This window comes from Brachyistius frenatus, unplaced genomic scaffold, assembly GCF_029030835.1.
Source record: "Brachyistius frenatus isolate BFR_SWC_R1_liver_20210118 unplaced genomic scaffold, ASM2903083v1 Contig_39, whole genome shotgun sequence".
NCBI classification, from domain to species: Eukaryota; Metazoa; Chordata; class Actinopteri; family Embiotocidae; genus Brachyistius; species Brachyistius frenatus.
The window spans coordinates 3,161,443-3,184,360 of record NW_027210638.1 but is presented as its reverse complement, the minus strand read 5'-3'; the positions used below and the strand labels follow the sequence as shown (position 1 = coordinate 3,184,360).

At 40.6% G+C, this 22,918-nt stretch overlaps 3 protein-coding genes across 6 annotated transcripts; 2 read left to right on the top strand and 1 right to left on the bottom strand.

The window, feature by feature from the left end:
* Positions 1 to 73: 73 nt before the first annotated feature.
* On the top strand, positions 74 to 5,246 carry LOC138622790 (kelch-like protein 42). Of its 2 annotated transcripts, none has more exons than XM_069701843.1 (9): positions 74 to 194; positions 342 to 1,284; positions 1,382 to 1,570; positions 1,669 to 1,853; positions 1,946 to 2,297; positions 2,421 to 2,566; positions 2,698 to 2,852; positions 3,067 to 3,224; positions 4,615 to 5,246. In XM_069701843.1, exons 2-9 carry the CDS (start codon positions 1,033 to 1,035, stop codon positions 4,795 to 4,797), a joined length of 1,620 nt encoding a protein of 539 aa, XP_069557944.1. In that variant the 5' UTR covers positions 74 to 194; positions 342 to 1,032; the 3' UTR covers positions 4,798 to 5,246. The 2 variants fall into 2 exon arrangements, with proteins under 2 accessions (XP_069557944.1, XP_069557943.1); XM_069701842.1 differs by having other exon boundaries at positions 2,421 to 2,590.
* Positions 5,247 to 5,557: 311 nt separating this feature from the next.
* Positions 5,558 to 13,369, top strand: cpt1b (carnitine palmitoyltransferase 1B (muscle)). 2 transcript variants are annotated; one of them, XM_069702048.1, is made up of 19 exons: positions 5,558 to 5,701; positions 7,472 to 7,624; positions 7,828 to 7,967; positions 8,166 to 8,337; positions 8,518 to 8,619; positions 9,111 to 9,248; positions 9,337 to 9,414; positions 9,669 to 9,776; positions 9,906 to 9,951; positions 10,159 to 10,354; positions 10,440 to 10,625; positions 10,719 to 10,824; positions 10,911 to 11,027; positions 11,150 to 11,314; positions 11,429 to 11,563; positions 12,048 to 12,200; positions 12,303 to 12,416; positions 12,529 to 12,621; positions 12,746 to 13,369. In XM_069702048.1, the coding sequence occupies exons 2-19, from the start codon at positions 7,484 to 7,486 to the stop codon at positions 12,878 to 12,880; spliced, it is 2,325 nt and encodes a 774-aa protein (XP_069558149.1). In that variant the 5' UTR covers positions 5,558 to 5,701; positions 7,472 to 7,483; the 3' UTR covers positions 12,881 to 13,369. The 2 variants fall into 2 exon arrangements, with proteins under 2 accessions (XP_069558149.1, XP_069558148.1); XM_069702047.1 differs by having other exon boundaries at positions 9,867 to 9,951.
* An 84-nt stretch (positions 13,370 to 13,453) lies between these two features.
* On the bottom strand, positions 13,454 to 22,602 carry sephs1 (selenophosphate synthetase 1). Of its 2 annotated transcripts, none has more exons than XM_069702051.1 (10): positions 22,578 to 22,602; positions 20,271 to 20,393; positions 20,066 to 20,162; positions 18,653 to 18,756; positions 18,342 to 18,449; positions 17,397 to 17,551; positions 17,212 to 17,302; positions 17,013 to 17,112; positions 16,138 to 16,350; positions 13,454 to 14,727 (listed from the first exon to the last, which is right to left on the bottom strand). In XM_069702051.1, exons 2-10 carry the CDS (start codon positions 20,364 to 20,366, stop codon positions 14,513 to 14,515), a joined length of 1,179 nt encoding a protein of 392 aa, XP_069558152.1. In that variant the 5' UTR covers positions 20,367 to 20,393; positions 22,578 to 22,602; the 3' UTR covers positions 13,454 to 14,512. The 2 variants fall into 2 exon arrangements, with proteins under 2 accessions (XP_069558152.1, XP_069558150.1); XM_069702049.1 differs by lacking the exon at positions 22,578 to 22,602 and adding an exon at positions 20,743 to 21,832.
* Positions 22,603 to 22,918: the final 316 nt, after the last annotated feature.

The window sequence follows — 22,918 nt, the reverse complement described above, 5'->3', positions numbered from 1 at the left end:
AGCAGAGTGAAGACCATACTTGATCCCGGAGGGAGGGCGGTTCCACCTCCTGAGCCGAGAATAGACGAGCCAGAAGGAGCTGCACTGTTTGAGGGACACTTTTGAATCAACTGGATCTATTGCAAAACAAACAGGAGTTCTGTAGTGGAAGCCTCAACCTTTCCAGACTTTTGTTCACCACGCTGATTCTGTTGGCACGTATTTGCACGTTTCAAAGCTGCTTTTGAGTTTGTTTGGTTAAAGGGCACGTGACTGTGAGAGCTGAGTTGGGGAAACAGATGAGTCGGCAAAACATGGACTGAAGTGACTGTTCTGTCCTCTATTTTTTTTCCATTTTGCAGTGGTTGTTGGAATTCTTCAGGAGGCCTGTCTTTCCTTATATGGTGGACTTGCAGTGCCAATATGAAGCTGTGATTGGACCAGTGAGTCGTGGTGGAATGTAAATAAGCACATTTACTTATTGTACCTGGGTACAATTTTGATGTTCTTCTGCTTAATTATTACCTTCTTATGCAACACTACTTCTACTTCATTATATTTTAGACACAAATATTGTACTTTTGTACTCCACTAGATTTATTTTGAAGCTTTGCAGTTATTTTGCACATTTAGATGTGAAATCTAAACAACACATAAATGATGCTATATTATTATAGATTAATTATAGATTAAGGTAATTCAAATTAGATCCAGCTGCAACATTAAGGTGATGTACACGTTAATGGATCCATAATTATAATCCAATAATATATGCGTTTCTGAAATGGGCCATTTTGCATAATGGGTACTTTTACATTCAGTATTTTAAGTACGTTTTGGGGCTGATACTTTTGTACTTTTACTGGAGTTGGATTTTGAATGCAGGGCCTTTACTTGTACAAGAGTATTTATACACTGTAGTATTGCTACTTCTAAATATTTCTTCCACAACTGCCAGTGAGAAGTGCATCTTAAGGCCTTTGAGTTTTTATAAATACTAAAAAAAGCTCAAATGGGCTAAAATTAGTCCAAACAACACACCGTGTCAGCAAGATGAATTCTCTCAGGCAATATTTTATGTTTCTCTTTGAGTGGATAACCTCGTGGGTGACATGTGGTCTTCGAAGACTTTTGGGTGTTTTTCCAAAAGTCAACAATGTGATAGCATCCTCCAGTATCACAGATAGAGGATCCCTCCAAGCAGACTCAAAGGAGTGGAAAGCCAATGAGGCACTGCGCACATATCACCTTGGCAATGGAGATCAAACTAAGGTTACGATCCAAACCAGCACACATGCCTTTCATGTGAGTACAAAACAAAACACAATTCTCCCAACCTCACTGGTTAATCAAAAACGAACTGAAGGAAAACAAAAACTTGGTTTAATAATTCATTTTAAAGGTGGACCTCCAAAGACTCTCAGACTGCAGCGAGTACTTCCGAGCCTTGTCCCAATCCAGAATGAGGGAGACCTCGGAGAGCCTAATTCACTTGGATCATGTGTCCTCTTCTACCTTCCACAATTTCCTTGAGTTCTCCTTCAATAACAAATTTGAAGTCCCTCAGGAAGAGTTGGCAACACACATCCAGGTATACAGGCATCTCGTTCTTCCTTTGTAAATGCAGTGATGTAACTTGACCTAACTCCAGCTGACAACCTCTTGCTTCTTCTCTCTCTGACTCTGGAGGTCAGCAGCTATCTCCTAGCAGAGGCCTTCCTCTCAAAGTGCCTGTCAGTCCTTGCAGATGAGCTCAGCCCATCTAACTGTTTGTCATTCCTGAGTGTTGCTCAGGAGATCTTCTGTGTGGAGCTGAGGATGACAGTATTCACTTACCTGAGTAAAAACATGCTGGAGCTACCACACATCATCAGGTAATGCTTTTTTTTTTTTCCTCCTTCCTTGCCGGTTTGAAGCATTTGAAACATGTTTGTCTCTTGTCATTTGAAACCAATTCATCCTTCAGATGCCTGAATGAGGAGGAGAGGGAGGAAGTTGTCCACTTGAGGATACAAGGAGACCGACATCTCTGCAGCCTTAGGAAAGAGAACCTAAGTTCTTGGAATGACCCAGAAACAGAACGCGCCCGATACGTATATACTCTGAAAGGGTCAGAGGACGCCGGAGATTGGCATCCAATTACAGAGCTTCCTTTTAGGGCCGATAAGTGGTGCTTAACTACAGTGGTGCTTTATAACTACCTGTATGTTATTGGAGGGTACAGGCACCGTATGAAGAAAAACTGGGAATTCAGAATGGCTTCCTTTAGGTATAATCCCTTCACTCATACATGGGTCACCACGTCACCGCTCATTAAGGTAAGGTGGTCTTTCAGTTTGTGTATCAAGCTAATGCCTGTCTTACCCAAAATCCATTTCTCTTGCCTTGCCTTCTGCCATCAATAATACAACACTAATGAAGACTGTCTGTTGCCTCCACAGCACAGAAGACACTTCAGTGCGGTGGCCTGTGAAGGCTGTATTTATGCTGTGGGAGGCTGGTACTTGGACTCTCTGGTGACTCCGGACTCCCACACAGCTCTCTACACAGCTGTAGAGTGCTACGATCCATGGGAGGACACATGGAGGTTTGTGTCCCCCTCTTTGTTAGTGTAAGACAGCTTGTGGGTTTGGGGGACACTTGAGACATGTTTTTATAATTGATGTTACCCCTTCATGAAATGATCCTCCAGTTATTTGTATAATCTCTGCCTTACAGGTTTGTGTCCTCACTGCCACTCACTGACTTTCAGTTCACCATGTCCTTGTCCCATGATATACCTCTTGCTGCTAGCCTCGGACAATGCATCTATGTGTTGGGAAGCATACAGAGGACTGGAGAGAAATTGTTGCTGCAATATAACACCAAGCAAGGTGAAGAAAGTCAGAACAGCAATGTCCTGTTTGGCAAGAGGAACAGGGTTTGATTTATAACCCAGACTGCTCATATTTATGTGTGCACTTGTCTGCAAACTGTCTTCTCATTTGCCTTCCGCTCAGTTCACCCCCTTCAGATTTACAGTTTCCAAACAGCTCATCTGAATGAAAAATGAAAACGCGATGCTTCAGTATTCTCTTTGTTTATTAGACTCGTGGTCTGAACTGCTTCCCACCCTCACCAGAGTTGATGTAGACCTCCCCACTCTTTATTTCCTCGGGGCCACTGACAGGCTGCTTGTGGTCGGTGGGAACAACTCAGAGAACGTGGTGACATCATTCTGTGTGCAGTCACAGAAGTGGGGACAGGTAAGCATCTGTGGTAAAGCCAAACTCAGGATGCGCTAATTACTTCCTCAAATTAGGACAGCACTTGGACCATTTACCAATACAATGTGATTTATCAATACACAGCACTGTATAGCTGCAGATAATTCAGAGCCATGGTCAGTGCCATAGATTCAAACTTGCACAAACTTCAGTCAGATAAACGATCACTGGGTCAGGTAAGCTAGACTAATGTAATGTCGCTAGTCCCCAATAGGTATTTGACACTGTTAGAAAAATTACTCAGAGGCTGTATTCAAAATCAAACATATTGGACATTTATTCTTGCAAGAAGGAGCAAAATACATGTACACTCAAAGAAAGGTGTCCAGCATTGGTCGAAGTCTCTCCTCCGTAGTTCAGATTATATTCAATGTGACAAACAGCTGACAGTCACCCCCACATCCTCTGTATATCTGATTTTGTAGATAGTACCGAGTGAGGTCGTAGGTCACAAGATAAAGGCACAGAGACGTCGTAACTGAGACTATAGAACCATGTTGTGCAACAGATAAATGACTACATCTTTTCGGAGACAATAGGAACATGTTGTGCAACAGATAGACCAATATTTGACAAGTATGATGAGTTCATTATTTTTCCATCAGACACTAACATCTACCTGGCATTGAGAAGTGGTGTCTTGACTAACTCAGAAACAATTGAAGTAAAATTGAACAGTGGACAATTTTATTGCCCCATAGCAATAACACAACCTACACAAGGCTAACTTTTAAAAATAACAAATAAAATAAGAAAACAACAACAACAAAAATCCTCCTTGTGGAGCAATTCTCAAAAAATGCTCCTGTAAATTTAGGGAGCTTGAAATCCCAAAAGTTCAGTTCTTTGTCCTGCATATGTATATTGTCCCCAGAAATTAGTTCCTTGGCCTTATGTGTGTGTTTGATGTAAATTACTATGATGACTTCTACCTGGGTAGAGTTAATAGTTTGTATGAGTTCTTAACTGGTAACTGGATGAAGGAATTGAGCTATCAGGCATCCTCTATGGACAGATCCTTTGGTGGGCCAAACAGGTTTCGACCTCACAAATTCCTCCACATTTTATCTGCAGTTTTGCAGGGAATTATATGCAACTACATATCTGAATGACATTGGGTTTTAGTAGCTTTGTATCTTATATACACAAGCCCTCTGCCTCTGCACTCTCTCTGCTACGAGGTGATATGTCTATGGGGTGGCAGATTAAATAAGGAGATGCATTTTAGTCATCCTCCTAACAAAATTGCATCACTCCTCAAATTACCGACTGTGTGTATGATGAGCACAAGGATGTCTTTCATCTCCATGCCTGGTAGCTACTGTTAATTAAGATTTAGAATGTTTTTTTTTATTCTCTTTTTTTCCAGGTTCACAGGGCTGAGAAAGTGGCATTTGCTGGTCAGGGGACAGTTGAAGGTGACCAGGTCCTGTTGCCAAGTATAGAGCACAACTCTATCGTAAGGATGGATCTCAAAACTCTGTACATCAGAGCTTTACCACCTCTACCCATCTCCACCCGCTATGAGGCTACCTTTTATCTTCATTTCTAATGTTATGGTTAGCTTCTTCTTGGCACATATTGTGTGTCTGTTTTAAGTCCTTCTCAAATATAAGATGATAAATTCCTTGACTGGGATTTGTTGGTGGTGAATGGTGGATTTTCCCAATCTCTTGGGCTTAAAATATCAGTCCTATAGTTTGAAGTTTGTGTCAAAGGGAAGACTATGTTTAGACATACTTAAAGCACCGAGTTATTCTTGGACAAAAAGAAGGGAGCATGACTATTGTGAATTTAAATTATAATTGAACCTCTGAATTTATTGGACTCTTTTTTTTTTTTTTTTTTTCATGAAAATGGACTTGGTTCTGTCTTTGGACTAGTCTATTCTGCATGCATTTTCCCATGTTCACCTTTGTATGTGAAAATATAAATATAAATGGACTCTTAAAGGTTCTATATGAATACGTTTCCTGAAATGTAAACCCAGTCCAAGACTGAAGGTGTTTACTTTTTTGGTTTGTTTTCTTTACATTAACTATACTTCATCCTGTTCATATCATTCTTCTCTTCCAATCAATCTTATCCCCATAGATTATATTTTAATACTATATTGGAAATGTGCTCGTATACTCAGTAGGTGAAATGTCACATGGCCCTCAGCCACACAGCACTGCAGCAGATTCAGTTACGTAGCGGCGACCTCAGCACACGAGGTTAGGCTCTGTCTATGTTTGGTGTCTTGTTACAAAGAGAAGCATGTCACCGGTGGAAGAGGCAGAGAGAGAGAAGTGTTTGGTGGGGGAGGTACTATGATCAGCACCTGAGGAGAACCACTTCAAGAGCACGAAGCACACAAGACTGAGCACAGAGGATTTTCACTGCCCTACAGACGCAAACCAAAGTCACAGCTTTCCTTTGCTTGAGTGGATTACACTGACTTTGGTCAGAACGAGGTAAAGTATGTGCCTGCTAATTATTTGCGCATAGCTTGTGTGCTGTATAAACTCCATGTTGTTTTTTTAGCAGACGAGAAGATGCTGAAGTATTGACATAATTAAGTGTGTTGTTTTCATTGTATTGAGCCGTGCATGTTAAAATAAAAAAAAAATAAGCAGATGAAAATCATGACGAGGAAGGTCAATGACAGAGACTGAAATCTGTAGCTATCTGATTTTGTAAAGATTGTGCTGCAACAATGATGGCTAACCCTCAGTATATAATACCAAAGGGTTTTTGCATTCTTTTGAAGCTTCTGCTCTGTGTTTATATTTTCATGCCCATCTGCGGTCTGTGCACATGCGCTCAGCCGGTGCACCACTATATCTGGCCATTGAACTTTGTCCCAGTTGGTGACTGCTCAGTCAAATGACATGGAAAAAGAAATACTAGCCCTACCCCCCTAACTGTTATATGGAGCAGTGTGGGAAGTCCAAATATTTTTAATGACTGGACCCTTTTAACTTTAATATATATATATATATATATATATATATATTTGCATATAGACATCTGTAATTCCTATATCAGCGGCCCACCTTATCACATTATGAGCAAACAAGACAAATTGGTGCACTTTCTTTCAAGCAAGTGTCGGTCACATCTGTGAAAGTCTTTTTGGTCTCTTTTGGAGGTTAATATGTTTGTTTAACAATAGTGAATAAAATAGCCAATGATGAGTCAAACCTGGTGAAAATGATGACGTTTAATGACAAAGGCTGAATGCTAAATTCCATAAAGAATGTTTTATTTAATCATTAAACATCAGAAGGTATGGATTGTTGACAGTAAGATCTTTGAAGGACAAGTTCTAAGACATCACACAAAAACTAAATACTGTAGATGCATTAGAGGGACTTAAGAATGAATGAGCCTAAGTGTATGATGTCATACATTTTGTATAAATTCTAAAATATTAGTTTATGATAAGAAAATGTAACATTATGATAATGTGTTATATTACAGCTTATAAAATAGGTAAACATTTATGGGTCCAGTTTGTAGGATTTAGGGGGATCTATGTTCAGAGGTGGAACATGATAATCATAAATACTTTTTCATTAGTTTATGATCAGCTGAAATGATGAATTATTGCATTTTAGTTACGATGGAAAGAAAAGATTTGTCTCTTCCTCTTGTTTGCATTGTGGCTCCAGAAAGTCTTGTCAAGCAGGCTCTGAAAAATCTCTTTTGTTGTCTGTCTTATTTGCAAGTGATTCCTTTTGTTTTACTTTCCTCATCTAATTGACTACTCCGCTATGTCCTTATCTTGTGACCTACACCCAACTCAGTATTACCATACGAAAGCAGATACAAAGGGAATGGGAGTGACTGTCAACTGTTGGTCACTGCTGGGGGGAGCACTGCTGCACACCTCTCTTTGAGGGTGCATGTAGTTGCTCCTTCTTGCAAGAATAAATGTCCGATGTGTTTGATTTTGAACCTAGCCTCCGAGTAATTTTTCTAACAAGTTACCTTAGATGGAGTCCATTCTCCACATAGGGAGTGAGTCCTCTTCCATGGAGCCTCGCATGTTGAACTGTCATGTTTGTGCTGTAGCCCAGAACGGCCAAGGTTGTTGAGTTGATTATAATCTGCAACTTCACCACTAGAAAAACCCTAGACTGCTCCTTTACTGCTTTAAAAAAAAAAAAAAAAAAAAAATTAATATATTGAAACACACATTATTAAGAAACCTGAACGTTTCCTATTACTCTCCACGTTAGTGACAGACAGAGATGGCTGAGGCTCATCAAGCCGTGGGCTTCCAGTTCACTGTGCGCCCAGATGGTGTTGACCTTAAACTGAGTCAAGAAGTCATCAAAAACATCTACCTGTCAGGAGTGACAGCATGGAAGAAGAGAGCCATTCAATTCAAGGTACAAAAGCCAGCACTTCAGATCTTGCTCCAATAATCGTGTTCACAGATGTGGAGTCACTGAATAAGATCCGAGTATAGCATTTAACATCTGTTTAGACATTTTCCATTGTTGTGCATTTTCTTTCACATTGTCTGACCAGAGCAGACGCGACAATGAGTAATCTTGTGTTAATAGCTAATCCTATTATTTTTTAATCACAGAACGGTGTGTTGGCTGGAGTCTACCCTGCCAGTCCATCCAGTTGGCTGATAGTTGTGATTGCCATGATGAGTTCCTTATATATCCACATAGACCCCTCATTAGGAATGATTGATGCCATCAAGGAAAACTTACCATACAGGTCAGTGATCCCTCACAGCCCAGTAGAACCATGTCATTCATTGTTGTGGTTCAGTTTATAAGTACTGGACCTATAGGTATGTCAGAGGAGCTAGACAGTGAATCAGCAATTTAGAAATAAAATTATTTTGCATTTTACTTTTTGATTTCATATTCACTCTGTTGTTGACAATAGCATTGTTGTGCTTTTCCTGAGCAGAGACGGTATGTCAGTGCAGACCCAAGCAGTGCTGAGTTCCATCCTGTTTGCCACCGGACTGTGGCTGTTCCTCATCTACCTCTTGAGATACACTCTCAAAGCCCTGCTCTCCTACCACGGGTGGATTTTTGAATCCCATGGAAAAATGAGCACATCCACCAAAGTGTGGTTGGTATGTATGTCTCTCTGCTTTTCACTGAATATTTGCTTGTACTATTTGTGCCAGTGAATTGTCCGGCTGCCGGTAAACTGTCCAGTGCTGAGGGTGTGGTTGATTCCCAAGTATCTGTCACAAAGGATTATAGTATACAGTACGTATATGAAGGTCTGGTCATAATTTGTTTGTTACCAGAGCCTGGTAAAGATGTTCTCTGGACGCAGACCACTGCTCTACAGTTTCCAGGCCTCCTTACCCAGGCTTCCTGTGCCCAGTGTGGATGATACAATTACAAGGGTATGTATTAACACAGGGTATGTATTAACACAGTATTGGCCTTACATTACCAGAAACACACAAGTTAATTGTGGCCTGGTAATTTTTTTTAAATGAGGGACATGGAAACACATTCTGGACATCATATTTTGACTATATTTAGAGTAGTGACATAACAAAACTCATGCTATGTGTTTTTTAAGTAAATTACCTGTATTGTCATTCAGTTCTCACACCCATATTTAAACCTACCTATTGTAGCTAAACCCACACAAACAAAGGTTCGACAGATCAGCCTCTATTGCTCCAGCTGTCCTCTTACACCTTGTTGAAATTGTGTACAGTAGTGCAGTGGTTAATAAAAACCTGGCACACATCTGTAGCTGCAGACCTGTCCTGGATGTCCTCCAGGATTTCTGTGTGTGTATCTCAGCAGCTCTATTAAATCAGGTGTGTTTCTACATAACAGTTCTCCATTGCCCTGACAATAAACATTATATATTTTTTCACAGTACCTTGAGTCAGTGCGTCCTCTGCTGGACAGTAAACAGTACAGCCAAATGGAGATTCTGGCCAATAATTTCAAAGATTCCAAGGCAGCCCAACTGCAGAGATACCTGATCCTAAAATCCTGGTGGGCAACGAATTATGTGAGTATTGTTTACACGCAATACATCAGTGGAAAACAAATTCACTTCAATCTAATGTTCCACAACAATGACTTGTTTCCTTCTTTAGGTAAGTGACTGGTGGGAGGAGTACATCTACCTCAGGGGCAGGAGTCCTATCATGGTCAACAGCAACTTCTATGTAATGGTAACTGCAAAAGATTATTTATGCAATGTATTCATCTTTTTTTTTAAATTTATCTATAACAATACAAATGTTATTCAGCAAAAGGTAAATATAGTAAAATACAATGGACATTATGAGGAGAAACACTACCCAAACAAATTCAACTTCACCTTTCTAACTTTCTTAACTACTTAATTATAGTTTAGAATAAAAGTCAGATTTATATTTGTGATCTGCTGCCTGTTTTTAATGGTTTGATATTTATTTATGTGAAGGACCTCTTGTACATGACTCCAACACACCGACAGGCTGCACGGGCAGGAAATGTGGTCCACGCCATGCTGCAGTACAGACGCAAACTGGAACGTGGTGAACATGCACCGGTAGCTTCCTGTTACACACCTTTCTTTTTGTTTTTTATGTTTTCATTGTCTTCCCTTAACGTTCAGCTTTGTCATGTTTCTACTTCTCAGCTGAGGGCCTTATGGACTGTTCCTATGTGTTCCACTCAGATGGAGAGGATGTTTAACACCACCCGCATCCCTGGCATTGAAACAGGTGAAAAACTGTTCCAGCTTGCAGCAACAGTTCAAGTAGTGAATCAACAATTTCCCGAGTTAAAACCTTCCAGCATGCTGCACATGTGGGCATATTAATGATGTCACAGAATGTTTTCTATCAGCTTTTTAAAAGAAAGCGATGTTTGATCTTTAATCCTTGTTGGCACCTATCTGATATTCTTTTGTGGCCCAACAACCCCTGCAGATATTGTGCAGCACCTGACTGACCGCAAGCACCTCATTGTCTACCACAAGGGCCGGTTCTTCCAGGTATGGCTGTACACTGGAGGGCGCCACCTCTTACCAAGTGAACTTGAGACACAGTTTCAAAGGATCCTCAATGACACATCAGAACCCAAACCAGGAGAACTCAAACTAGCTGCCCTGACTGCAGGAAACAGGTATATACAAACACTATGTCACAGGACACATATTCACTCACGTCCAGTAGATAATGAGAGTAAATTGTTTCACTCTCACTTGTAGAGTTCCATGGGCTCAGGCTCGGATTAAATATTTCAACCAAGGAGTTAACAAAGTGTCGTTGGATGCCGTTGAGTCCGCTGCTTTCTTCCTGACGCTGGATGATGAGCCACAGGGTTATGACCCTGCAAAAACAAATTCCCTTGATAGTTACGCCAAGTCTCTGCTGCATGGAAAATGTTATGACAGGTAGGCAAGGAAGATAAGAGATGGCATTGGGTATTCTTGTCTTTTCGTGATTTGGTTTCTGAAAAAACATTCTTCCTTCCTTTTCTTTTACAGGTGGTTTGACAAATCTGTCACCTTGATCTCTTATCCAAATGGAAAAATGGGTGTAAACGCTGAACATTCATGGGCTGATGCACCAATTGTAGGACACATGTGGGAGGTAATACAAATATGCTCTGATGTTGAATGTTTAAGCAGTGATTTAAAGTGTGCTGATTGCTTCACCTTAAATGTCTGTGTGTGTAGTATGTTCTTGCAACCGACTGCTTCCAACTTGGCTACACAGAGGAGGGACATTGTAAAGGAGATGTGAACAAGGGCCTGCCTCATCCCACTCGACTACAGTGGAAGATTCCAAAGGAGGTACCGAAAAGCTTAACACCTGTGACTGCCTGCGATTATTTGATTTGCTCTTAAGGATTTTATGATCTTTTAGCTCTGTTTCCAGTCCTATTAGCATTTCCTTTCGTTTTCCTCTCTTTTAGTGCCAAGATGTCATTGAAACATCTTACATATCAGCCAAGCAGATAGCTGATGACGTGGACTTCCATGGCCATCTGTTTACTGAGTTTGGCAAAGGCCTGATCAAAAAGTGCAGGACTAGCCCTGATGCCTTTATTCAACTGACCCTGCAGCTGGCACAGTTTAGGGTAAGCCTTCCATCATCCACTGAGTTGCTGACAATATTTTTCATTGTTGTTTTGTAAATATTTAATTTCCACCGTCCACCGCTATTAAATGACATCAAACCCTCTGTTTTTTAGGACCAGGGTGTGTTCTGTCTGACGTACGAGTCATCAATGACTCGTATGTTCAGAGACGGACGGACAGAGACGGTACGCTCCTGCACTTCTGAGGCTGTTGCATTTGTCAGAGCCATGGAGGACGCAGGTGCAACGGTATGCAGAGCCCACATGACACCGAAAGTTAATTACAACAAATCATGAATGCAATATAAAAAAAAAATCCATCCCAACATTTGTAGTTGTAGAATCACAGGTGAGAAACATTAAAACACCTTACTGGATGAAGACATTTAATTTTTTTTGTAGAATAAATAGACTTTGAACATGTGGTGTGATGTGTGCGCTGTCAGGCTCACAAATTTAGTGACATGGTGTGTATGTGCACATCTGCTGTAAATATGAAAGGTCACATTGGGTCACCAAGACCTAGAGGCAATGAGTCTCAATCTGTCAGTGCCCCCAAACTTTGAACTCTCTGATGTTCTGGCAGGATGAAACCTGGCACTTGTGTTAAAAGATCTCAGGTCATTTTAAACTTATGTTAATGTCACAGGTGTGATTTATTTTATTTTATTTTTATTTTTTTTGTGAGAAAGTGAAGTTAAATTGTGTGTTTGCCTGTTGCTTATGTGATCAGACTCCCCAGAAACTCGCCCTGTTCCAGAAGGCAGCCGATAAGCATCAGAACATGTATCGTCTGGCCATGACTGGCTCTGGTATCGATCGTCACCTCTTCTGTCTCTACATAGTGTCCAAGTACCTTGGTGTTGACTCGCCATTTCTTACGAGGGTCAGAACTATCATTATCATCTATGGTTTCTCTTGTCACTTTATTGGTTTCTGGTTTCACAACTGTTCTCTTTTCTTATCTGCTCTTTATATTTGCTTTCAGGTGCTTTCAGAGCCCTGGAAGTTGTCTACCAGCCAGACTCCACAGCAGCAGCTCAATTTAGTTGACATCAACAAGTTCCCTAAATATGTGTGTGCTGGAGGTGGATTTGGCCCTGTAAGTGTCGCTTTAGAGCTGTGCAAACTTTTTACAGTCATACTGTTCGGTCCAGCTGTCCTGATCTGGGAGAGCTGTGTAGAATATAAGAACATCTCTTGTATATCTCCAGGTGGCTGATGATGGTTATGGTGTGTCTTATATCATTGTTGGGGAAAACCTCCTCACATTCCACGTCTCCAGCAAGTTTTCATGTCCTGACACAGTAAGAGCCCAAAATGAGAGCTTTGCATATTATATATCCACCTGAATACTGTCTATGTTATCTTTACAAACTCAATACTCCTCCTATGTCTGTCTTCTCTAATTCCCCTCTCTGTGCCCTGCAGGATTCATACCGATTCGGTCAGCACATTCGGCAGGCCATGCTTGATATACAAGCACTTTTCAAGCCTGCAAATGATAAGAAGAAAGGAGAGCATGCAAAGTCTGTGCATGTGGAAAATGGGAAAAAGCACATATAACAGACAGTACGCAGGATTTGGAGCACATGTCACATGTCTCAGTCTTTGACATGCTTCACAAAACAAAGTTCTGGTGACAGGTTGCACTTATGATCTTTGTGCTTTTCTGGTGAGTCACATTATAGGAGCTGGGCATTCTGCTCAGTAAGACAAAAGGAACAGTTTAGTCCTATTTATCTATCTATTTATTTCTATTTATAACGTGCTTCACAGAGCTGCTTTGTTTGCTGCTGATCTTTGATGATGGGATATTTTGTTTTTACAATGGTTCTTTATCTCCTTTAAACATTTTCTCCAGAGACTGTATATAAATCTAATGTAATGTTTAAAAAAAAAAGTGAACTAAAATATGTATTTATGGTCTATTGTTTGTGCGTATGATACTTGTAAATATATTTTACTGAAGAATTCAGTACTATGTTTGAAAATCTCAGATCAGAAAAACAAATTAGGCCCATTTAAAATGTATTAATCATACTGGTAACTTTGCTGATACCTATTCGACATTCTTTACAAATGTAAATAATTGTATTGTTTTCTTAATACATTAAAAACAGACAAAGAGAAACAACGTATTATAAGATAAGTTTATTGTAGGAGGTGGATGGAGATTATGTCCCAGCTATTAGGACAAACATAAATGATCTGACCTTTGACCAGCTGGAAGCTTCATTACTGCGAGTCAGATTGCTCTCAGTGCATCTTCTGGCAACATTGAGAAATAAAAACTAAATGCACCAGATCCTGAACAAAGGCAACAGGCTCACTGATTAGAGCACTTGTTGACAAACGACCTTGAATGCTCTTTTTTACGTCTTGTGATTAAAACCCATCATATTACCTTAAATATGACATTTTGAAAATGCAGATGGTGTACGGTTTATCTTCTTAGGGTTATTAAGATTTCTCCTCAACTATACTAGTACGCTAACTGTCAGTTGTTTATGTGGAAATCAACCTGAAGTTCTATAATGTGACGAGATCATGTCCAATTTAATTTAGCTGGGAGTACAAACCATCTTCTATTTGGATATTTATTAGTTTATGTGGGGACAATACAAAAAGTCAAATTAATAAAAAAAAACAAGCCATTCTGGTCACACTCGTTTTCTTTCAAGGCATCAGTTACAGTAATGAACTAAAACTAGTTTTATAACTGTACAAAGTGAATGGACAACAAACAAAAACATACACAGGTCGCTTGTTTGATGAGAACAACGTTAAAAGAGTCAAAACAGGCAACAGACCCCGCACTTCCAATGATTCAAAATGAATCAACAGTATCAGATTATTATCTTCTCATTCATCACTCTTTTATCAGAAGCTGCCTGCCAATCAAGCACATTTAACATAACAGAATACAGACAAACATGAAAGGCAAATGTATTTGAAGTATGCTCTATTTCTTACCAATTGTTATCATGGGGATACTGCAGGTTGCGTCCACTGGGTGGCGACGTGCCTCCTAGGCCACTGTGTGGGGCTGCTTTCATGTTACGCCAACCCAGTCTGTTCTGTGTTCATACTATTTTGTGTACATCTTTCAACACTCTAGGATGGTTTTGAAGTTTATATGTCTAAAATCACTCGACAGAGCTTTTGGGTTCCGGTCTATGATGCAGCAAAGGAGGATTAGGAAGTTGCACCGGGTGTTGGGTTGACATTCTGCGTGGCTGCTTGTGGTGCCACCTCTATGATTCGTGGTTTGTCAATGATGCGGGCAGTGCGGTTTCCTTTCTCTACAATCCCGATGATCCACGCTTGGTGGCCCTCTCCGTATTTTGGGGATTTGATTTCGGCACAGAAGCGGGCAGCCTGCTCCCGAGGCAAACAGATCAGCAGGCCTCCTGAAAGCGCAAGGAGAATTTGTCAGTCAAGTGTCTTAAATGATGATTATTTTTTAATGTGTGACAATACTGGTGAGTGTCCATCTCTCTTATTATTGGATCCAAGTGTTGCCTTTGATACCCATACTGTTAAACATTGTTTTTAATTGGTTGACATGTTTAATAGAATTAGAAGGAACTGCGGGGCAGTGGTTCTCATCCTATCTTTCTGACTGATGTTATTTATTTTCTGCAGGAATTGTGGCGTCTCTCACGGCTTAGATCTTTTTAAAACGTTTAATTTATTTTTCTTTACATTGGCACAGAGGCGACACTTAGTTGTGACTTTCCCTTCAAACCAAATAAATTATCCAAGTTAGCTATCTCACAAGACTGTTGTCAAGGAATGGATGGCACAGAAAGTCAGACAAAACAAAATGATTAAGAACACCGATAAAAAGCAGAGCTGGATCAAATTTCAGCATTAACTAGTCACATTCTCAGGACTTCTGATCAGGAAAAACATATAACATTTCTATAAGTCTTGCTTTTTCCCAGCTAAAACATTAATCAATTATGTTCTATTATCTTTCCCCACGCTTTAATTATTCACATTTTATTTTACTGCAGGTAAATTACTCAGTTTACCCACCTGAATATATTATCCCAGTGGTCTTTTCTGAAAACAGCTTCAGTCTACAACTGAAATGAACTGGCTCTTCTTTACTCGCTGCATCTAAATACAGGATTAAATGGAGGGTTCTGGTATCAACGTAAAGGCTCGCTTTAGTCAATAGTTCCTGCTAGATCACACTAGCCTGGCTGCACTGACTCGCTCACAGCTTCAGTTTTCTTGGCTGTGAATACAGTCTACAACTCTATTAGTGTTTTTACAGCCACTCTGAAGAGCGAACCAATCGGCGAGCAGTGTCGGTGGTTAACCGCGTTTGTCCCGCCCATCTTTCAGTGTAACTGGATGGCTTGTGACAGTGATGAGCGCGGCGTCAATATTTTTCAACTCTCGCTGACCGGACAAAAATCACAGATTGTTTGGCGTTCAGCACAGAATAAACGGTCAGCGCCTTGTCAAGCTGCTAGCTTTCATTAAAACAATTTAAGAAATATGCTGTACTCAGGAAAAATCGCTTTGGTGGACAAGGGCCAAATGTAGTTGCAGCGGTGGATGAGTGTCAGGCGGTTTCGGCGCATGCTGATTGGCTGAAATTACTTCGAGGTCTTCACCCAGTAGGATGCAATGACTGCAAACAATCCCCTGCGGATGGTGGCCAGGCCCATATTTACATAGTGAAATTGGGTCTTGTTCTTCTCAGGCCGAGATCACACAGCTCCACTCCCGTGGTAAAACCTCAATCTCCGTTGTTGTGGCCATGTTGCTTTATGTTGTGTATTCTATGATTTGTTTTTAATCACCTGATGTTTCAGGGCAGGTGCCGTGCATCAGTCCAAACATGTTCCCACAGGCCTTGGACACGGCAGCCATCTTGGCGAGCACTGGGAGGTTGTGGATGACGAATGAAACTTCGCTTCGCTGTTGTCGTGCCAACGTCTGCGCGTGGCCAAGGATGCCAAACCCTGTGATGTCAGTGGCTGCGTGAGCGTTGAACGTGTGCATGAGACCAGCAGCTACAAGGGAAGACAGAGAGAGAGAGAGACAGGGAAGACACTTAGAATTATTTCTGAGTGATTTAATGGTTAATTCTACTCTGTTTTCATTGCTGAGTCACTGTAATCAGCAAATATCAATTCTTCAGTATGTGGGCCAAAAAACTTTCGCAATCTTGATTGGAAACAAATAACCATCATGTCTGAGGACAAAGGACGTCATTCATGTATTAATTCTTATTAACTTCTTAAATTAATAAATGATCAATTAATGCAAGACAGAAACAAGGCATTAACTCGAGACCACTGAACTAACACTTGCAATTTTTCAGAGTGTGCTGTAAACAAAACTAAAGTATGTAACTTCTGTCTCTAATGTAAGATTATCATTTGATATTTTAAAGTTATCCCATGCTTTTTTTTTATGGGTGAAGTTTGACATTATTATCAGAAGCTGATGCCATTATTATTATGCCACAGAGGGTGTAATACAGCGTAGCTGCTGCAGAGGCTGCTGCTTATTACAAAATTCAACAGGTCTTTGCCCAACTGCTGATGTAGTTATGCTCAAACTAACACGGTTATTTAATTGAGAAATAAAAATGCCAATAGCAAAAAGTGAAAAAAAAAAAAAAAAGAAAAAAAAAGAAGGTAAATTTTAGACACACTGATAATGGTTTTACCTGTCCTGTTGAGCCGGGCCATGTTCATCATGGCTTCATGGTAGGCCAGCTCTACATCTTCCTGGGTTACCACCAGTTTGATCTTGTTCCACTTCTCAGGCTGAGAGATGAAGAACACATGTATGACTAGTTTAATTAGAGAGTAAAAAAACAAACAAATATCCAAACAAAATTATTCATGAATGAGCGACAGGCTTACAATATCTAGCCACTGGTGTACGGCAACAGCCACTTGTGTTCCAAGTGGTTTGGTCAACACCAACACATCTCCTGGCACTGCATTATCTGGCCTGATAAATGTCACAGATGGCATCATTATGATTGTTTCTTAAGCAGCTAAGAGAGGCACACAGCAAAAGGAAGGAAATAATAACTTAACCCTACATGATGAACTCATTGGGCTGGCAAACTGTTGTAGCAACTCCTCCCATCACTACCCAGGGGTTGAGCACCGTCTGTCCTCCTGTTACAGATGTGCCTGCCTCCTCTGATGCATCCTTGAATCCCTGAATGATCAGTGGGATGACTTTGTCTCTCTCCTGTAAAGAAGCACAAATGTCAGAGCAGAGACAGAACACAAAGCAATACGATAATAAGAATTAAAGATGTCCCGAGTCATCTTGTGCCAGCACAGAGGCTGATACAGGCATATTTTAAAACAACCCAGATTATAATTCAATCCTTACATTATTGTACTCTACTGTGTGTGTCCGTCACAGCCTGCTACCGTGCGCTGTGCTGCCCCCTTATTGGCTCTACACTGCCAGCATAAGGAAGTAGACTTTACAGTGTGTGTAAGTGAAAAATCACACCGCTGATTGATTCTGTTGTGACACCCAGATTGGAAGAAATTTGATAATACACTTAGCTACCAAATCTGTTACTTTTTACGTTCTCCACCTATTTAAAAAAGATCAGTACATAAAACATTCAGAGGGCAGCTTCTCATTTTAGCTAGACCCCATCGTCACTTTGATGGTTGTGATAAACCAGTCACATCTGGTCACAGGTCATATCCACTCTTACTAATACTTGGTAGCACTTCGATCATAGGTCATAAAAATAAGGTGAGTCAAATTTAGAAGGCTACAACTGTTATTTCAGTGTGTGCAACACATATAGTATTTAATGAACAGAGGCAAATCTAAGTATAAGATCGAACTCCATATTAACAATTTCCAACACCTGATGCCTAAAAAAACTGGAGCGGAAGATCTGTAATAATAATAATAATAATAATAATAATAATTTCCATAACGCTGTTTTCTTTCATATCTATCAAGCACAAAATTTGATTCTCAGAAATTGTATTCAAATGACTTTTCTTACTTTTTCTGACATTTTGTTGCTGACTCCCAGAAGCATCAACATGTTGTCACACTCCGTCACTCCCATGGCGTAAAGGTCACTTAGAACATTGGCACAAGCAATTCTTCCCTACAAAATAGAAATAATGAAAATTAAGCACATAATGAATTGTTGTGTAAAGTAGTCTTGCATCTGACCCAAAAATAACAGGTGAACAAATAGTTACTTTAACAGTGACATATTTCCTGTATACAAGACCTGTATATTCATATAGATAGCAGAAGTACCATATTGGAGCAAAAAGTAATGTCGATGAAAGAGGCGCTTAATACCATCATGTAGGGGTCATCCACAATGGGGTAGATGTAATCTGTCGTCTGGACCAGAGAAAGGCCTCCGTGTCTGAGGGGGATCACACAGGTATCCATGCCTATGCCTTTAAAAGTAAAAGAGTTCTCAAAGACTTATTCTATAGTTTTACATGTGCTTGGTGTGTTTTATGATACTGGACACAGCATATGGAGTATTTTATTGGTGTCCTTTGAAGCCGGAGGTTTTATGTTGGTGCAATTGTGCAAAAATTCCATATTAACCTTTCAGCATATTGTAATTTAGGTGGTCTGAGAGAGCACTTGACTTCTGCACCTCCTCTCTGCTCTGTATTCAGTCTTTTGAAAATCTAGTTTCTAGCTGTAGTATGTAATGTTGGGCCAACCCCTGATCATTTCAGAGAGAGGTCATTCCAACTGATTATCTACAAATGCAGACACATGTCTCATCAGATATTATGCCTGATTTATTGGAGGAAAATCCTGGGGGGGAAAGTTGTTATTACAGCATTGGCAACAACTGCCTCCACTGCAATGCAACCAAAAAAAAAAGGGGAAGAGGGACTGATCAAAAAGAGAGTCTGGCAATAAAAGGAACCAGAGGTGTACAGTGCCAGAACTCTGTTCTCGGTTTAATCGCTGGGAACTGGCGGCCTCTCTTATGCGCCTTCCCAATGACAGCTGCACAGAGGGCCGGGAAAAGGGCATACAGGGCTGGTAAAAACTTTGTGGACTTTTCTGACAGTTCTCCAGGATTTTTCCTGGTATTCCTGATGGCAAGTGAAGCACTGAGCGCAATAAAACTCCTGTCAATATTAGCGAAGGGATACAGAGTTGGAGAGAATCTGCAAGTGAAGCGTGTTCATATGCCCCATGTGTGGGAGGGGCTTAGGACAGACATTAGAGAGGGTGAGCTGCAGGAGGAGGTGTGCATTTTGCAATAGTGGCATTTTTTTTTTTTCCTTTTCAGGGACTGCCTATCCCAGCCTTAATTGAGACAGAAATTAAGTAATCAAATAAAACCTTATTTTAGTGCGTCCACACACTGTCCATTTCAGAACTGAAGGTCAGGTTTTACTGAACAATTTTAAAGCAAAGACAACTTTTGTACCCTGATGTGCTCCAGTGAGGGGAGGAAACACACACTTTAACTTCTACAAGAAGCAACTATGTTTTCAATGCCACCACAAAACTGGTTTCACCACAGATAAGAATTCCTGTCACACCTTGAAGAGTGCCCCATTAAAACATTTCTTTATAACTTATCTTAAGTAATTCGATATACTCATTTATATTAATTAACATTTAGTATTTCGCAAATTTCTCATTGTGGTTAGAAGAGCTGTTGTTAAATTAAGAATTATTACTAACAACTATTTGATTTATATGCAATTGTAGAATGAAGATCATTGTTACCTAATCGAGGCATAACTGCCCCCAGAAACTGTTCATCCTCTTGATAGTGGTTCTCCTGTAGGGTTTCTAGCAGTTTCTGTAAGACATCTTGTGGGACCTGTGATCAGAGAAAATTACCACAATTTATTTCTGTTATAACCTTTTCTTATTAGGAGGGAGGCTTATTAATCTGTGCAAAGACAATAATGCATCCAAGGCAGTCAACCTTGCAGCCTGTGCCCTTGAGCTCGGCAAAGCGGGTGAGCCTGAAGTTCTTGTCCAGCTCATAGCTTTCAGGGTTAAAAGACTCCCTCACGGACATGTCTGAAGAATCTCTGGGTCCTCACCACTAGCAATGACAGGAGAAAACAACAAGACTGGTGATTAGAAACAGTGTGTGGATGTCACAAGAAAACAGACTCCATATATCAGTTCAATATCCACACTGCAATGCCATATACACATCTGGGCTCCTTTGTAAGTAATTCAAAGTGTATCAATATAAATACAACATCAGTAATATTTGTGCAATCTAAACTGCCTTGAATCCTACCTTTGTACACCTTATATTATTTGTAGGACTGTCAGAGAGCAGTTACTTTAACTCTTGTTGTCATCTTTCCCGCCACGACTAACCATTATTGTCATGACAAATAAATCTGCCAACTCTGTATGCATCGAATAATTCATTGTGTCACCTTTAAGAGCTCCTTGTATTGACGGATCAACAACCTAAGAGGCAAAATGAGAGGCTGAAAACAGGAAAGAATCGGTCGACAAAACTATTGCAGATTAATTTTCTGTTGCTGTGCCAGTTTAACTAATTGACTAATTAATGCAGCTCTCTTCGTCCTTATTCGCAATGATAGAAATGCCTTAAGAGCTGAACCAACACTTAGTCATTTTTAATCAGTGTTTTGTTGCTAATTTTTTTTTTTGTAGCACCTTACAAGAGCAACACAATGCCAGACTTTACTACGAACATGACCCGAATTCAAATCACAAAGTCTCCAACATTTTCTCAACAGTAAATAAAAATTTTAAAAAAAATCCACTGCCACGGGGTTTTCTGCAGGTTAGGACACAAATAAAGAACAAAAGCAATCAAAGTGGGGTTTTTTTTTTTCATTTTGAGGCGCAACATTTATTAAATAATGTCAGTGTAAAAAGAGCAGTAGGGGTTAGTTGAGTTTGAGGTGCATGCTACTGTATGACATGTGTGACAAGTTACAAACTGAGCACCGCACTAAGGCTGAAAATAAGTCTTATTTTCACGACTGATTAATCTGTCGATGACGTTCTCAATGAATCGATTTGGCTGTTTGGTTGTTAAAATGTCAACCAGTTAACCCAAAGCGCGGCTTAAATGTTGCGTTTTGTCCCGACAACGGTGCACAACCAATGGATATTCCGTTTATTATCACGGAGAACTAAAGGAACCCGCAATATCCATTTCATTCTAGACGCTGCAAAAAGACACTTTTACCCTTTTTTTTTTTTTCCATTTAATTTTTTTTTTTTTTACTGAGATTGCAAAATCAAATAATCGCTGTAACTCTACACAACGTGCTGTACAAGTCTCATTCACCCCACTGTGCCAAACATAACCCCCCCCCTCCCACTTGGACTGGTGCGTGCGCGCTAAACTACTCATAATTTTTGAGTCGACGACGCGCGATTACTTGAAAATTTGGAAGCCCGTCGCCACCTGACAAGAGAAGGAGGACGACTTATTGGTTTACTCCAAATCCCGGTCTGTAGTTTAAAACTAGCGAGCTGCTGAAGGGGGGGGGCTCTGCGAGTACACCGAGGTAGTGTTCAAGAGACGAAATGCTCCCAAGTTCATTCAACCCTGAGGCACTGGGTTGACAACATTAGCGGAGACCGGACATTAACATCTGTTCCGCGTGATGTGCACTGTCGGGAGCTACACTTTTGAGATGGTGATGATGATGATGATGGTGATGATGGTGACGGCTACACCTTCCACGTCTATTTGTTTCGCTGGAAATGCAGTTTTACGATGTGGTGCTAGCTCTCAGTTGCTAGCAAAAAAAAAAAAAAAAAACGCCGACCCATGCGTGAGGTGATGAGCATAAAGCGGATCTGTGCAAAAACACCGAGCCGGGAGAGCGTCCCCGTGTCCCCCCCCCCACCCCCTCTCCCCCCCGGGATCTGCGAGCCGCGACGCCGTGAAAAGCCAGCGGCGCGCATTAACGCCTTGATGTGATACATTGTTGTGGGTCACAGTGGCAGCTCGGCGCACACGCAAGTTAAAAAGTTGCCGTGGAGCGCCGAACAAAAATGTCGGCGGCGGAAAAAATTAACCCTTTCCTGCCCGCTGCCATGCGATGTGTGCAACATCAGAGTTAGTGTCAATAAAAAAACGCCAAAGGTGCTGCTTGTGCAAAGTTTGTGACGATACGGTGCAACAGAAGTGTTTACAATCGCCCTAGATGCAATTTTAGGACCAAAGCGGAGTTATATTCTTGCAACATTTCCCCTTTAATTGCCCTGACCAGTTTATCCTTACCAGCTTCACGTTAGCGGTGGATCCCGACACAAGAGCGGGGACAGCTCCAGAATGCATTTGGGCCCGAATCTGGCGTCCTCAGACAGTGCCTGACCACAAATGACATGTATTTGTCTTCTAACTTTGGACTGGGTGACAGATAATTCAGGATATCGCTTAGAATAAAATATATTTTAATTAAAATATGTATCCACTCTCACTTCATCTAAATAAAAGAACTTATGGTATTAAATACGAAGAGGAAACGAACCAGATCTCAAAGGGTCCTCTGTCCGCACGGTGGCGGCTTCAACATCCCCTTTAATGAGCTCTGAAGTCTGGCAACAAAATCTCTACAATGG